Genomic DNA, 15,499 nt, shown 5'->3' on the forward strand with positions numbered 1-15,499 from the left:
AGCTTTAGGTTTTTTTCTATTATTTTGTTCCCATTTTTCCTATTTCCTGCTTATTAAGTTATAGCTTGTGATTTCCCGTTTGTATTGAATTCTGTTTTCATTATTTTAGCTTCCTTTTTTCATGAATTATTTATTTATTTATTTATTCTTTCATTTTTTAGGTTCCTTCCTTCCTCCCGTATCCTTACGATTTTTATCATTTTGGTAATCTCTTAACCAAACCCAGTACCCCTTTTTGTCCTACTTTCTTTTCTTTTCTGGCACGGAAAGTTGGCCTATGCATATATGCGTCTTCCTTTTATGTATATAGATTTATTTATTTATTTACTCTAATCCACAACACTGTACCCATAACCCATCCATAGTAGGCCTACCTTTTCAGTTTTGTCCTACTTTCTTTTCTTTTCTATTTCTCTGGCACGGAAAGTTGGCCTATGCATATGCGCCCCGTGCGTGCGAGTCACATCCCTTGTACGCCAACGCACTAACACCAACGCGCTGCCAGTTAGTTACGGTACTCGCTACCACTAAGTTTTGACAATAAAAAAGCCCGGGAAAAAATCCCGGTTTTAACCATATTTGTTGACCGTTTTCAACCAAATAAAGTGCAATGCATTTCCCGTATATATTCCTCAATCTCCGGATGATTCATAGGCCTAGAATAAATAATGAAATTGTACACTGACTGTCTGCACTCCGGGTCTCCACGAAGGCACTATCACCACTCTAGACTACCAGACCACACTGTTTCCTACGTTACTTTAGTGATGACGCAAAGACCTGATTCACGCGTCGTAGCCTTAATTTCTTGGCTGCCAACCTTGATGCAGTGGCGGAAAATGGGGCGCGTAGCTCTGCGTAGGGACGAAAAGCTCGTAAGATCATTATTAAATTATGCGCTGTTGTGCATCTAGATAGCCTGAATCATTTCTTGGCCACCTCGCAGTTGGCAGAAAACGGGGCAATGTTGCTCTGCGTATGGTTTTTTAATGGAAATATTATTACGCGGCTCACACTGTCCTTATTACCCACAATGCCACTGCGATTGATTTTGCATAGCAACACGACAGTTTTTTATGTTATTCTCTTAGTTACCATCAATTTTTGCAAAAACGAATGTCCGATGGAAAAATGGCAATATGTACCCGATCAATATACCACTGAATCAAAGCCGAAAGTCTAGGCAATTCGGAGAACACTCGCGCACAAGATTGGCAACCTTCCTTTTATTTATATACTAGCGGGAGACTCGCGCTTCGCGCGGGTCCCCGCTAGTTGAGTAAACGGGAGCGGTTAGTAAAACGGGAGCGGTTAGTAAACGGGAGTGGTTGGTAAACATGGTAAACGGTGATGATAATCATGGTGTCTTGGTGTAGATTATTCATCCAGTATAGTATTAATGATCATGTTAGCTTGATAAACATAATTATCCAGACCTGTGATAATGTTGTTAGGCCTACTCACTCAATCCCTCAGATTACTTTTGAAACAGCTCGTGACAGAATGATTGATTTTAACTTTATCCCAACAAACATAAAACATTAAGGTTAGAAGAGGTTGCTAGAAAACGTTTCAATTCCGGGTTATAGTATAAAACATGTAAGAAACATGTTTAAAGGTTGCAGCAAAACATTTCCGTATTTGTGGACTTTCACCCACCCCTACCATTTAACCTTTTCGAGCTAATACTGAACAGTTAACGACTAATTCGGTCCCTGTTGGCTACATTTTAACATTCCCTCTGAAAAGTGGACTTTTTTGCAAATCTGTCACCCAATGACCCCCCCCCCCTTTTTTCATCAGCTTACACCCAATGATCCCCCGAAATGGCTTCAAGGCTTTTACTTTGACAAGTTTCCAATTCTGAGGGGACACAACCCCCTGCTCGGCGCGCGACACAATGGGGCTTCGTGGCCATTCAAGAAGGTGGCGGCAAAAACTTCGAGTGTGCCCCCCCCCCTTTCCCAAATTTCTGGATCCACCACTGGTTCACAGAAGAAGTCAGTCACGTATGCGTACACACATACGTAGGCCTACGCGCGGTAAGTGCGTCCATACCATGCGCGTGAAACCATGGTGCCGTGTACGCGCAGGTGCGTGACTCGCCACTTGACGCGTTTGCTGTCATGACCTGACCCATAAGGTTATTGACCTCAACGGCCTAGCAACTGACCATTTTTTGTTATTTCCATAGTGATTGAATAGTTTTGCAAAAATGAACGTCAGATGGTTTAATGGCAATATGTACCCGATCAATGTACGAATAAATCAGAGCTGAAAGTCAAATCATCTCGGAGCCTGCTTCTGGACAAGATTTAGCGACTTCCTTTTATTTATATAGATAGATGCAGCCACAGTTGCCATACCTCCTCGTTGACAATATAGAATCCACGTCCAATTTGCAGTGGGGTACGCGAAGAGGTGGGAGCGAGAAGCAACGACCTCTAATTTTTTGTCTACCAGACCAGTTTACTCTACCCCAGTTGCGGAAAATTGCACCCAGACAAGGGAGTTTTAAATTGTGTTAACGTAACTTCTACCACTACATATAGCTTTTTTCATTATCTGAGGAAGAAGACACGAGTGGGTCATTGATAACGCTCCACATTTTAACGTCAGAAAAAACCCTAATAATGGGATACATTTTCTTAACTTACTGCACAGGTGCCAAGGACCGCATGTTGGACCATCGTCTCATGTCCAGTTAGAAGTTACTCTAAACATTATATTACCTTACTCCACAGGTGCCAAGGACCGCATGTTGGACCATCGTCTCATGTCCCGGTGGTTAGGTCGTGTCTCCGGCATGAATCGATTCCGGCGGTTCCTTGCACAAACTACGGGCGAAAGATCACTCGCCTTCTGGTTAGACGCTGAAAGATTTCGGAAATCGGCCAAGGATGATCAGGATGAAGAACATCGTAAACTTTTTCGACAGATGGAAGCTAGGTATTTTAAGTTTGGAGCATCAATGGAGCTTCCAGAGCATGCCAAATGGCCGGCGTTTTCAACACAAAGAGGTAGGCTTTAAAGATCCGAAACCACAATTATTATTATATGCCTCGTGTTTTTTTTTTAAATGTCTATTCAATGTGATCCCAGTGAAAGTGTAAACTAATTAAAATTGTTTTTAATTGTCTAAAAGTGAAGCATTTGAGATATTTTCTCAAAATATCAAGAGCTATCTCAAAAACCTCTGAACCAATACTGGGCTTGTCTGTACTCATTTTGATGCCTATTTCATGCTGGTGCCAAATATGGTAATGACGATGTACAGTTATGAAATTCTTGAATTATCTTTAAAACAAATATTTGAAACTTGTCATCTGCAGTCGACATTCGAGTGCAGAGGGTTAAGAATAGACGCTAAAGGAAATGGCTCAAATCGCTGCTTACTCTCTTGATCTTTCTTGATCTTACAGTAACTCTTCGACTTCACGTTTACACTATCGTTTGATTTCCTTTCATTTAGAGAGCAAACCTTCGCCTACACCACCTACCAAACTTATCACTGCCTTGACTACGGGACAGAGACAACGACGCCAAAGTTACTTTGTCGGTGGCGGAGTTGAAGTTGAGACCCGGCTACCTGGAGGCTCGCTATATGGAGACGACCAATCAGTGGTCTGTAGAGATGCTTTCGTTGTCATCCAAGGGTTCATACTCAAGACCTTGCAAAACTACTGGGTTCCGCGGTTTATCATCCATTGTAAGATGAGATGGACACGAGGGGAACTTATAACACAGCAAGCTATGCTCGGCCAAGACGTCAATACGTTCAGTCCAAGGTGGTATGCCGTGAAGGTCCGAAGCTTGTCGGAACTAACAGGAGAAAGTGCTAGTAAAGAAGCTGCTGAAGGCGTGAAATCATCGCATATTCTTCCCGGTGGTTTGTGTAAAAAGCTGCAAAAAGAAAGTATGTCTAACTTGATGTCAATGTTCAGTTCACGTGGAATGCGACATTCAGAACTTAACGCAATGTTGAAGATGGAAGATACCGGTGAGACCGCTAGCAGTGTTACTGGTGATACCTATGATGGAGGATGGCTTGTAGAAGAGTTCCCACTTGCAACTATCTCAGAGGAGAGTCACATAAGCAGTAGACGCAGCAGCAGTGGCGCATCCAGTGCTAAGTCATCTAGGCCAATAACACCCGTTAGTCCTGGCCGTGAATCTCCGGAACCACAGAGAATGCCTGAGAGTTCGCGTAAACTTCATTCCGCTGACCAGAGATCAAGCAGAATAAAAGTCAAACGTTCTGGTACAAGGGCTGTGTCTCCACTAGCCCGGCCACTAGCTCAAGAACAAGGTGAATTAATTTCCAGTACAGAATAATACTGTTTTCTTTGATAAAATTTGAAGAGTTTCTTAAAAATCTATCATTAAAGTAAACTGTTCATTTCACATTCTGCAAGTGAAACGCGATTTTCACGACCGTTATTATTTTACTCCAAACATTTCCAGATCGTGACCGTACACAGGAGCCTACTCAACATGTTGAACCAGAACCACCATCACCATCAGATTTGTATGGAGATAAGGAAGATACCACAAATGTTAAAGAAGAGGCCCAGAAGGAAGCAGAAAAAGCCGAACCAGAAGCCATTAAAAAACCGGATGAGTCAATCGGTGAAAGTCAAGTCACCGAAGTTCAGAAACCAAAAGAAGCCTCTTCAGATGCAAAAACAACTGCGATAGAGAAGGAAGGAGATGCAAGAGCAACTGCGTTAGAGGAGGAAGAAGGAGAAGGCAATCATCGACGAGATTCTACAAGCTCTGAATCGGATGAAATGCCCAATCCGTTTCAACTTCAAGGTCGCAGACGCCGGAGTGGTATCACTCCAGATTCGATAAGTAGTACCACGTCAGTGTCTCACGGCTCACACAGTTCTATTGCCCTAAGTTCTGGATCAAGACGACGCATGGGAGGATCCATTGGTGGGATTAGTGGTAAAGCACCGAAACCTAAACCGCCTCAGCAGAGACGTGCGCGGTCTCAGTCAAAGGAGTTCCGCCTTGCTGATTTTTCAATGTTGCTGACGACGCTGGGAGATGGCGGTGGTGCTGGTGGCGGCAACAGCGATGCAGACGGAAGCAATACTGATGAAATGACGCCTCAATTAGAGGCTGATCTCCAAGCACTCAAAACTCATCAAGAAGCAGAAGAAAAGAAAGGAGGAAAGAATAAGAGAACGAAGAGAAGATTCCGATCAAAGGCCAGTGCGGCAAGCCGATCAAAATCATCCGGTAAAGGAAAAACAAAAAATGGTAAAATGACACCACTGAAAGCGGGCAGACAATCATCTAGAGGACATTATGCTAAGCTGACACAACTAAACCTAGCCAAATTCGATGCTTTACATTTTGGAAGACCATTGCGATCACCAATATCCCCTTCTCTACCGATGCACGCTTCTGTTTTCCACGATGTAATACAACCGGAGGGCACAAGTTCATCAATGGATGCTTCATTTGAGAAAAAAAAGCGAGAGTTTGAAAAGAAGGATTATTGCAAACTTTCCTTTGAGCAAAAGCTAGAACACGATAATTTTAAGCTTTCAACATTGCCACGAATATCCTCTCCATTGCCTCTTCGCAAACCAGCGGTCTCTGCTCCAAGTATGTCGACAGGAACAAGTTCTAAAGAGACTTCATCAATGTGTCCTAGTGTAAAACTACCACAAATCGCCCAGAAACCCGCGACATTGCTGCCACCAAGTAGTATGAACATCTGCAAACCAAAATACACAGGTTACAACCTTGGAGAACCCAATTATAGATACAGACACCAACTTATTGTCGGAGCGGTAGCCGCAGATAAGCTCGCAGGAGGACCATTTGAAAGATATCTCAAGAAACAAAATCGAGCAACTGATACCAACTACATGAAGTTCTGGCAGATAGCACAAGAATATCTTACAACTGGAGCTTACAACAGTGACCTAGAAGGGATCTGTGTACGACAAAGACAGGCGCAAAATATCATCGCAACGTTTCTTACTCCGAGCAGTGACAAGTTGATACTCTTAGGTGAAGCTCTGACGGAAGAGTTACAGAAACAGCTGCCTGTGAATTCGGGTGATGAGTTGTTGGCACATGCGCAAGACCTTGCTTGTGAAGCCTTAAAGGAGTCGTGGGAAGCCTATCAGAAATACGATCAAGATGAATTTCTCACGAGAACAGTAAGTAAAACAATTGTTTGTTTTCTTTTAAGTACACATTAAGAAAAAACATTAAGAAACAAATCACTTACACATTATATAGACGACTTCGTTTTTGTGTTCCCGTGTATTGTGATCAATTATTATGATTTAATAGTGACCGCTGATTTTGCAATGGAATGGTCATTTTTTGGTAGTGTCACATATATTGGTTTCTTTATTTTCCAGACATCTCGCAAACCTTTTGGTGAAATTTTACAACGCACTAAAAGTAAATCATACACTTTGCCGAGTAAAATCCCAGTAAAAGATAGCCCACAGCCAACTTCCCCAGTGACTGACGTTTACCAGGAAAAGATTGAACTGGCAATGAATAATGCACGAAAGCTTAGTGTTGATGTAGATTTGGAACGCAAAAAGGCACTTGAAGTTGATAGAGGCGATCATGTTTCCACTTCTCATCGGATCTGGAAGTCACTGCATCTTGCGCTGTGGACGTCTAGATTGAGTGAGTGCAATTAATTTAGTGATTTTAAACGAACTCCTATTATCAGGGCTATAATATTTGATGAGTGTAGTTTCAGTTCAGGTATATGGAAAAACTTGGAAAGGAAAGTAAGAAGTGTTAGTGCATCACCTTGTACGAAAGAGCAAAGGCAGCGACAGCGGTGGAAAGACACCGGATCGAGATCGAGATATTCAGAAAGAAACCACGATATTGAAGAGGGGAGGGGGAGTCCCGGTTCGAAATAAAGTGGGAATAGGCCTACTTACAGATATGAAAGAAAAGTGTTTAAGGAGAGAAAGTGTTACAAGCACAACTTGAGTTAGAGCCAGTCTGGGGATGGAGCTTAGGTCTCATGACATATACTGATTTTCAAATAGGCCTATGTCAATGTTTAATAATTTAAGTTACTAGCGGTCACCCGTCTTTCTTGATCAGGGTCTTTCGCGGTTGGTAAATTTTGTTATATTTTGTGTACATGTAAATGTTTTATTTAATGTGATTAATGGTATGAGAGGAGATTATCATTTAGAACTTAGAAGTATAATATTTAGTATCTTTTCCATATAAATCAATGGCTTGAAATTGCAATTAGATCATGATCGAAGCAAGTCTTCTTGCCACCATATCATATCCACCGTGACTCCGTGAGAAGTCTTGCCCCTGTGGGATGCTGGTCGCTCTGCTATTTAAGATTTGTATGCATTTGTTTCTACAGTACTTTTTAGCCCATTTTGGACAAATTTGTTGTACCTTTTAGCTCATTTTTTTTTATCATTTTCATCCAAGTTTGTTCCCCACCTTGAAACGTACCTTGCTGCCCCCGCCTCCTGCAAAAGTCCTGGCTACATCACTGAGCAGATGAACACAATTTTATTCACATCCCTCTTGGCCCCTGTGGCCTGCTGGCTGATCTGATATTTTAGATTTCTATGCATTTGTTGTACTTTTTATTTGTTAGCCCATTTAGGATAAATTTGTCGTACTCTTAAAGTCCATTTGTGACAATCCCCCCATGAAATTTACCTTACCCCCCCTCTCTCTCTCTCTCTCTCTCTCTCTCTCTGAAAAAGTCCTGGCTACACCACTGTGCAGCTGAAACAATTTTATTCACATTTCCTTACACTCTATTTCATATAAAGTTATGATTTTTTTTGGCAACCCTGATTAATTTGTCCTTCAAAAGTTTCACTTACATTAAACTAATTCAATAAATAAACACTCTACTGTTGACTATAGGTTCTCCATAAAAACACAGAATACATGCTAATGTTGATAAATTAGTTGAATAAACAATAGATGTTAATTGAGTTTCTACTGTGTTTGAGACTACAGGCATACTTCTACTGTGTCATGTAATAGTTGAGACTACAGGCATAATATCCTCACACCGATGACAGGATCTTCTCTGGTCAACATTAGTGTATTGTGTTGGCCTGAAAAGTTTTAGCATGGAGGTGCTCTGGTAGTGGCTTTGAAACTAATTAACATAATTTGACACCCTTAGCGTAAACAAAAACAAAATTGGACGTTTTATTGGGGTGCGGACAACTTTACTCTACGCAACGCAAAAATCCGTTTTCCGAAATAATGTAAAACGTTGAAGTTTTTAGCCTTACCAATTCGCCAAACTCAGTAATTTATTATAGATGTTGTAAACAACATAGTGTTAATAAATATCGTCACTTCCATAGATCCCGAATCGGCAGAATTGAGTGATCCAAGCGACCCAGAGAGTGATAGTGAAGATGAGGGGAGCCTCAGAAGACGACCCATCGTGGTGGTTAGGAAACGTGAGTATAATACAGTACACAGTGACATCGCCCCGATATCTTCATGGTAGAAATCGCCATGGTAGGTTGAATCCACAGCCACCCATGGCCATTTTATTCTGACCTTATGAGATGCATAATTAGCGAAGTGACCTGACTAAGGCTACTGACAATAGACGGGTAATTGATTTCTCGCTGTGTGAGTAAGCTTGTAGACGACATTGCGGTCAATGGTTATGGGGGCGCAACACTAAATCACTACGCATTTTATGTAAGAACGAAATTCGGCTAATATAGTCCATAGTGAGTATGAGATTGTAGCGACCATATCTACCGACATGTTCACTTTAAATCACTCAATATCAGCTCATATGAATTCGACAAGTGTCTTCAATGATAACATGCAGAAAAAAACGGACATTTTATCTCAAAAGCAATTCTCTGTGGCGGATGAAGACAACTTCCGATTTTGAAATGTGAGTGGTGAATTTAGTATATTTTTAGGCCATATTTTTTGCACCGCGAAATAGCGAAAAAAGTCAACGGTCATCGATATATGCCGACAAATGTTTTGGAATCTACAGAAACAGAGCTTTAATTTGATACCAAATTTATTTTGTCAAGTATTGCAGGGACGCCAGGAATGGCGCTCGAAGTAGGCTAAAATCACACGTTATCCTATGGGACGCTTATTTAGTGTTGCGCCCCTTGTAACGGCCGCGCTATGAACGCGTTCTTTTTACATTCTTCGCGTAAAATAAGAAATGCGCGTCATGAAATGTGTTCTATTTCAATCATGATGATAAACAAGGATTACGAAAAGTCACCCTGATGAATTATTATTGGGAAAAATGCTTTATTGGCCGAGCAGGCGCCTGCAAAGTCTAGAAATTGTATCCAAAAATCTTCAAAAAGGCTCAAAAATGGGTTTTAAAGTTAATAGGCATTGTTAATCTGCATGAAGCCGTTTTGCTGCATATTCAGTAGGCCTATGCAAAAAGACCATAATTGTTACTACTGAAACGGGGGGGGGGTGTTTGTACTTCACACTCATTAACAAGTGCTTTCCAAAACAAAATGGCAAGACAGATAATCTAGAAAAGAAATTAAACTTGGTTCAAAGACGTGCTTAAATTGTTGTCTGTCACTAGTTTTAGTGAGTTTTGTGCAAACTCTCGCATATTGGAGGATAAAAATTCCTTTAAAAAGGAACAGGGCGAGCAAATGAGGAAGTGTCAAGATAAAGGTGTAGTAATTTTATTGTTTGAGCTGTTTCTATAATTCGCATCGATCATAATTATCTTGCAATGAGACTGCACAGTGTATGGACAGTGTAGCCTATTTGTCTAATCATTTTGACTATTTAATTCTGACCATTGTGATTAAAACAGGCTTTCAGATTGGTGAGCTATTGTGTACCAAGTGATAAAAATACACTGGATAATTCCCGGGGATAATTCATGACAGCCTATTTACTGGCAAAAGGTGGGGCCAAATAAATCTTAGTTGATTCTTGAACACAATTTAAGCAGGAACCTTGAGGCAGAATTTGAATACATATTATCCTGTAACGTTTACTTAGCCTAACAGTAAATGAACGTTCAATGTTAGCATAATAAATAGCTTTGGGTATCCTATGATTATGAACAAAAGTGTTTACAAACGAATAACATCTGTTATACATATATGCATCTACTTGCTAATACACTGAAAGTCTAATAGAAATGAAGGATAATGAACAATTACAGAACATTTATTGTTGATTAAAGTAGCTACGGGTATACAATGTTTACAAAATAAGAGCGTTAATGTTTTGTACATGAAGTTAAGTCTTTGCTACATATAGCTAGTTGTTAATACTTCGAAAATGTGACTAGAGATTTACAATTTGATGACCTTCAAAATAATTTAGTATTGAAGGATTTCAACAAATTACAGAACTTTCATTTGTTGACATACTAGCAATATTGTTAACAATGTTGAAAATCATGTTCATAAGCGTAACATCCTCTATACAAATATTTATTAATGTTCATAAACGTATAACAATTTGATACATCTATGTCTTAATGCTCATAAACGTAACATCCTCGATACATCTACTTATTAATGTTCATAAACGTCCTTGATAGATATAATTCTATTTCAATGCTATTTTATCTCTCATCATGATTAATGTTTACATGATAGGCCTACGTCTGTTTTACATGTCAATGTCGTTCCGCGGTTATTCGTTAAAACGAAAATAATTGCACCTAGGCCTAGATAAAAACATGTATGACTGACTCGAAAGTGCTCATTAATATTCAATAACATTTTTATTTAATAGAATACTAAAGTGTTCCTAATGACTTCCAGATAATTAATTAGTTAGCTGCTCTACTTTGCATAATTAATTTTTCTATTTAAAAGCTGACAGGGTAGGATTTGCACTTATTGAGAACATTTCATTAGTTTCCGCTGAATGTTATATGCTATAATAATGCGCATAATTATGCCCCCATCATCATGATTAATGTTTACATGATAGGCCTACGTCTGTTTTACATGTCAATGTCGTTCCGCGGTTATTCGTTTAAACGAAAATAATTGCACCTAGGCCTAGATAAAAACATTTCTTCTTTATCGATGAATGAAGAAATGAAAAAAATTATCGAAGAAATGAAAAAAAAACCAAAACAAACAATCTTATTAGAGATGTGACGGCCATACTTTGAATTCAAAAGTTCAAAACAGTTTTCATGATGTTCCGAAAGTCACAACAGAAGAAGATCAAAAGAAGGTTGATTAATACGGTTGTGGTTATGCCAATAATGGCCCAGAACGGTTCCGAATGTCATCACAAAAGATGCCCCCATTCCATTCCAAAAGAAGGTGCTAAAAGTCATCACAAAAGAAGGTTGATGTTTCCAGTTTTTCATCTGTTTTACATGTCAATATCGCTCCGGTTCGTTACCAAAAAGTCACAAACGGTTTTGTCTCAGCCATTTATTAATTTCTAGAATATGCCTCAAATACCACCTTAAGATCTACGCATGACGACATCGTAAACTTTTTTATTGTCATTGCATGCTGTAGGCCTATTTAACTATTCTACTGCTAGCAACATTTGCCATTTATTGAACAGCTGTATACCACCACACCATGTTCAACCAAGTTAGCAGATAAAGGGCAACCAGTTATTGACTTTTCTCCTGGTAAAATGGTCAATAAGCAAACATTCTTGGTCTGAGCAATCCGACAGCCTCGCCTAATGTTGACATAAATTAATTGACTGTGTGTTTATAGTATCAATAAAACCAGTATCAATAAAACTATAATGAGGCTATTAATGTAGCCCAACTGTACGTACAATCTGGCAATACCACTAAATCTTAGAGAAATGAAAAATATCTGTTGCAATTTTCGGATTTGCATAAAAGTAATTCTAGTTCATCCAAGTTGTAAAACAATTATTTCTTTTAATACAAACACATTCCTTGGTAAGACAACTTTATAGCGCTGTTTGAATATCAACATGAAGTAGTAATGACAAATTTAAATGTACACTATCGCCTCTGTAGTTTCCTGATTACATAGACAGCACGATTATTTTATTTTTATTCTGCAACGCTGTGAGGAAATAAGTAAGCCAAAACCCATCGCAATAAGGACGAAAAATGCTTCGCATTTTCGCCCAAAAGTCGAAATATGCGATTTTCCGCGTTTCGGCACTGATCTTTAAAACAACATTTCTCTTGAACGAAATGTCGCAGAGACATGAAATTTTCGGTGTTGAGCTACAAATTTTCTCTAATTTAATTCATAAGTGACAAATGTGGATTTTGAGAACTTTTAAATCCTTGTAACGGCCGGCGCTATGAACGCGTTCTTTTACATTCTTCGCGTAAAATAAGAAATGCGCGTCATGAAATGTGTTCTATTTCAATCATGATGATAAACAAGGATTACGAAAAGTCACCCTGATGAATTATTATTGGGAAAAATGCTTTATTGGCCGAGCAGGCGCCTGCAAAGTCTAGAAATTGTATCCAAAATCTTCAAAAGGCTCAAAAATGGGTTTTAAAGTTAATAGGCATTGTTAATCTGCATGAAGCCGTTTTGCTGCATATTCAGTAGGCCTATGCAAAAAGACCATAATTGTTACTACTGAAACGGGGGGGGGGGGGTGTTTGTACTTCACACTCATTAACAAGTGCTTTCCAAAACAAAATGGCAAGACAGATAATCTAGAAAAGAAATTAAACTTGGTTCAAAGACGTGCTTAAATTGTTGTCTGTCACTAGTTTTAGTGAGTTTTGTGCAAACTCTCGCATATTGGAGGAAAAGTCGAAATATGCGATTTTCCGCGTTTCGGCACTGATCTTTAAAACAACATTTCTCTTGAACGAAATGTCGCAGAGACATGAAATTTTCGGTGTTGAGCTACAAATTTTCTCTAATTTAATTCATAAGTGACAAATGTGGATTTTGAGAACTTTTAAATCCTTGTAACGGCCGGCGCTATGAACGCGTTCTTTTTACATTCTTCGCGTAAAATAAGAAATGCGCGTCATGAAATGTGTTCTATTTCAATCATGATGATAAACAAGGATTACGAAAAGTCACCCTGATGAATTATTATTGGGAAAAATGCTTTATTAGCCGAGCAGGCGCCTGCAAAGTCTAGAAATTGTATCCAAAAATCTTCAAAAGGCTCAAAATGGGTTTTAAAGTTAATAGGCATTGTTAATCTGCATGAAGCCGTTTTGCTGCATATTCAGTAGGCCTATGCAAAATGACCATAATTGTTACTACTGAAACGGGGGGTGTTTGTACTTCACACTCATTAACAAGTGCTTTCCAAAACAAAATGGCAAGACAGATAATCTAGAAAAGAAATTAAACTTGGTTCAAAGACGTGCTTAAATTGTTGTCTGTCACTAGTTTTAGTGAGTTTTGTGCAAACTCTCGCATATTGGAGGAAAAGTCGAAATATGCGATTTTCCGCGTTTCGGCACTGATCTTTAAAACAACATTTCTCTTGAACGAAATGTCGCAGAGACATGAAATTTTCGGTGTTGAGCTACAAATTTTCTCTAATTTAATTCATAAGTGACAAATGTGGATTTTGAGAACTTTTAAATCCTTGTAACGGCCGGCGCTATGAACGCGTTCTTTTTACATTCTTCGCGTAAAATAAGAAATGCGCGTCATGAAATGTGTTCTATTTCAATCATGATGATAAACAAGGATTACGAAAAGTCACCCTGATGAATTATTATTGGGAAAAATGCTTTATTGGCCGAGCAGGCGCCTGCAAAGTCTAGAAATTGTATCCAAAAATCTTCAAAAAGGCTCAAAAATGGGTTTTAAAGTTAATAGGCATTGTTAATCTGCATGAAGCCGTTTTGCTGCATATTCAGTAGGCCTATGCAAAATGACCATAATTGTTACTACTGAAACGGGGGGGTGTTTGTACTTCACACTCATTAACAAGTGCTTTCCAAAACAAAATGGCAAGACAGATAATCTAGAAAAGAAATTAAACTTGGTTCAAAGACGTGCTTAAATTGTTGTCTGTCACTAGTTTTAGTGAGTTTTGTGCAAACTCTCGCATATTGGAGGAAAAGTCGAAATATGCGATTTTCCGCGTTTCGGCACTGATCTTTAAAACAACATTTCTCTTGAACGAAATGTCGCAGAGACATGAAATTTTCGGTGTTGAGCTACAAATTTTCTCTAATTTAATTCATAAGTGACAAATGTGGATTTTGAGAACTTTTAAATCCTTGTAACGGCCGGCGCTATGAACGCGTTCTTTTTACATTCTTCGCGTAAAATAAGAAATGCGCGTCATGAAATGTGTTCTATTTCAATCATGATGATAAACAAGGATTACGAAAAGTCACCCTGATGAATTATTATTGGGAAAAATGCTTTATTGGCCGAGCAGGCGCCTGCAAAGTCTAGAAATTGTATCCAAAAATCTTCAAAAGGCTCAAAATGGGTTTTAAAGTTAATAGGCATTGTTAATCTGCATGAAGCCGTTTTGCTGCATATTCAGTAGGCCTATGCAAAATGACCATAATTGTTACTACTGAAACGGGGGGGTGTTTGTACTTCACACTCATTAACAAGTGCTTTCCAAAACAAAATGGCAAGACAGATAATCTAGAAAAGAAATTAAACTTGGTTCAAAGACGTGCTTAAATTGTTGTCTGTCACTAGTTTTAGTGAGTTTTGTGCAAACTCTCGCATATTGGAGGAAAAGTCGAAATATGCGATTTTCCGCGTTTCGGCACTGATCTTTAAAACAACATTTCTCTTGAACGAAATGTCGCAGAGACATGAAATTTTCGGTGTTGAGCTACAAATTTTCTCTAATTTAATTCATAAGTGACAAATGTGGATTTTGAGAACTTTTAAATCCTTATAAGGGGCGCAACACTAAATCACTACGCATTTTATGTAAGAACGAAATTCGGCTAATATAGTCCATAGTGAGTATGAGATTGTAGCGACCATATCTACCGACATGTTCACTTTAAATCACTCAATATCAGCTCATATGAATTCGACAAGTGTCTTCAATGATAAAAAAAAAAAAAAACGGACATTTTATCTCAAAAGCAATTCTCTGTGGCGGATGAAGACAACTTCCGATTTTGAAATGTGAGTGGTGAATTTAGTATATTTTTAGGCCATATTTTTTGCACCGCGAAATAGCGAAAAAAGTCAACGGTCATCGATATATGCCGACAAATGTTTTGGAATCTACAGAAACAGAGCTTTAATTTGATACCAAATTTATTTTGTCAAGTATTGCAGGGACGCCAGGAATGGCGCTCGAAGTAGGCTAAAATCACACGTTATCCTATGGGACGCTTATTTAGTGTTGCTCCTTCCTTGTAACGGCCGTCGCTATGAACGCGTTCTTTTTACATTCTTCGCGTAAAATAAGAAATGCGCGTCATGAAATGTGTTCTATTTCAATCATGATGATAAACAAGGATTACGAAAAGTCACCCTGATGAATTATTATTGGGAAAAATGCTTTATTGGCCGAGCAGGCGCCTGCA

At 39.0% G+C, this 15,499-nt stretch overlaps 1 protein-coding gene across 1 annotated transcript in view; it reads left to right on the forward strand.

Annotated features, from left to right (window-relative positions):
- LOC140172751 (uncharacterized) overlaps positions 1-15,499 on the forward strand; it is a 71,120-nt gene that overhangs the window by 30,033 nt on the left and 25,588 nt on the right. Inside the window, exons 5-9 of the mRNA XM_072195882.1 lie at positions 2,745-3,020; positions 3,473-4,309; positions 4,465-6,182; positions 6,390-6,669; positions 8,361-8,459. Of these exons, the coding sequence (XP_072051983.1) occupies positions 2,745-3,020; positions 3,473-4,309; positions 4,465-6,182; positions 6,390-6,669; positions 8,361-8,459 (3,210 nt within the window). The remainder of the gene's footprint in view (positions 1-2,744; positions 3,021-3,472; positions 4,310-4,464; positions 6,183-6,389; positions 6,670-8,360; positions 8,460-15,499) is intronic.

This window comes from Amphiura filiformis, chromosome 16 (genome assembly GCF_039555335.1).
Source record: "Amphiura filiformis chromosome 16, Afil_fr2py, whole genome shotgun sequence".
NCBI lineage: Eukaryota > Metazoa > Echinodermata > Ophiuroidea > Amphilepidida > Amphiuridae > Amphiura > Amphiura filiformis.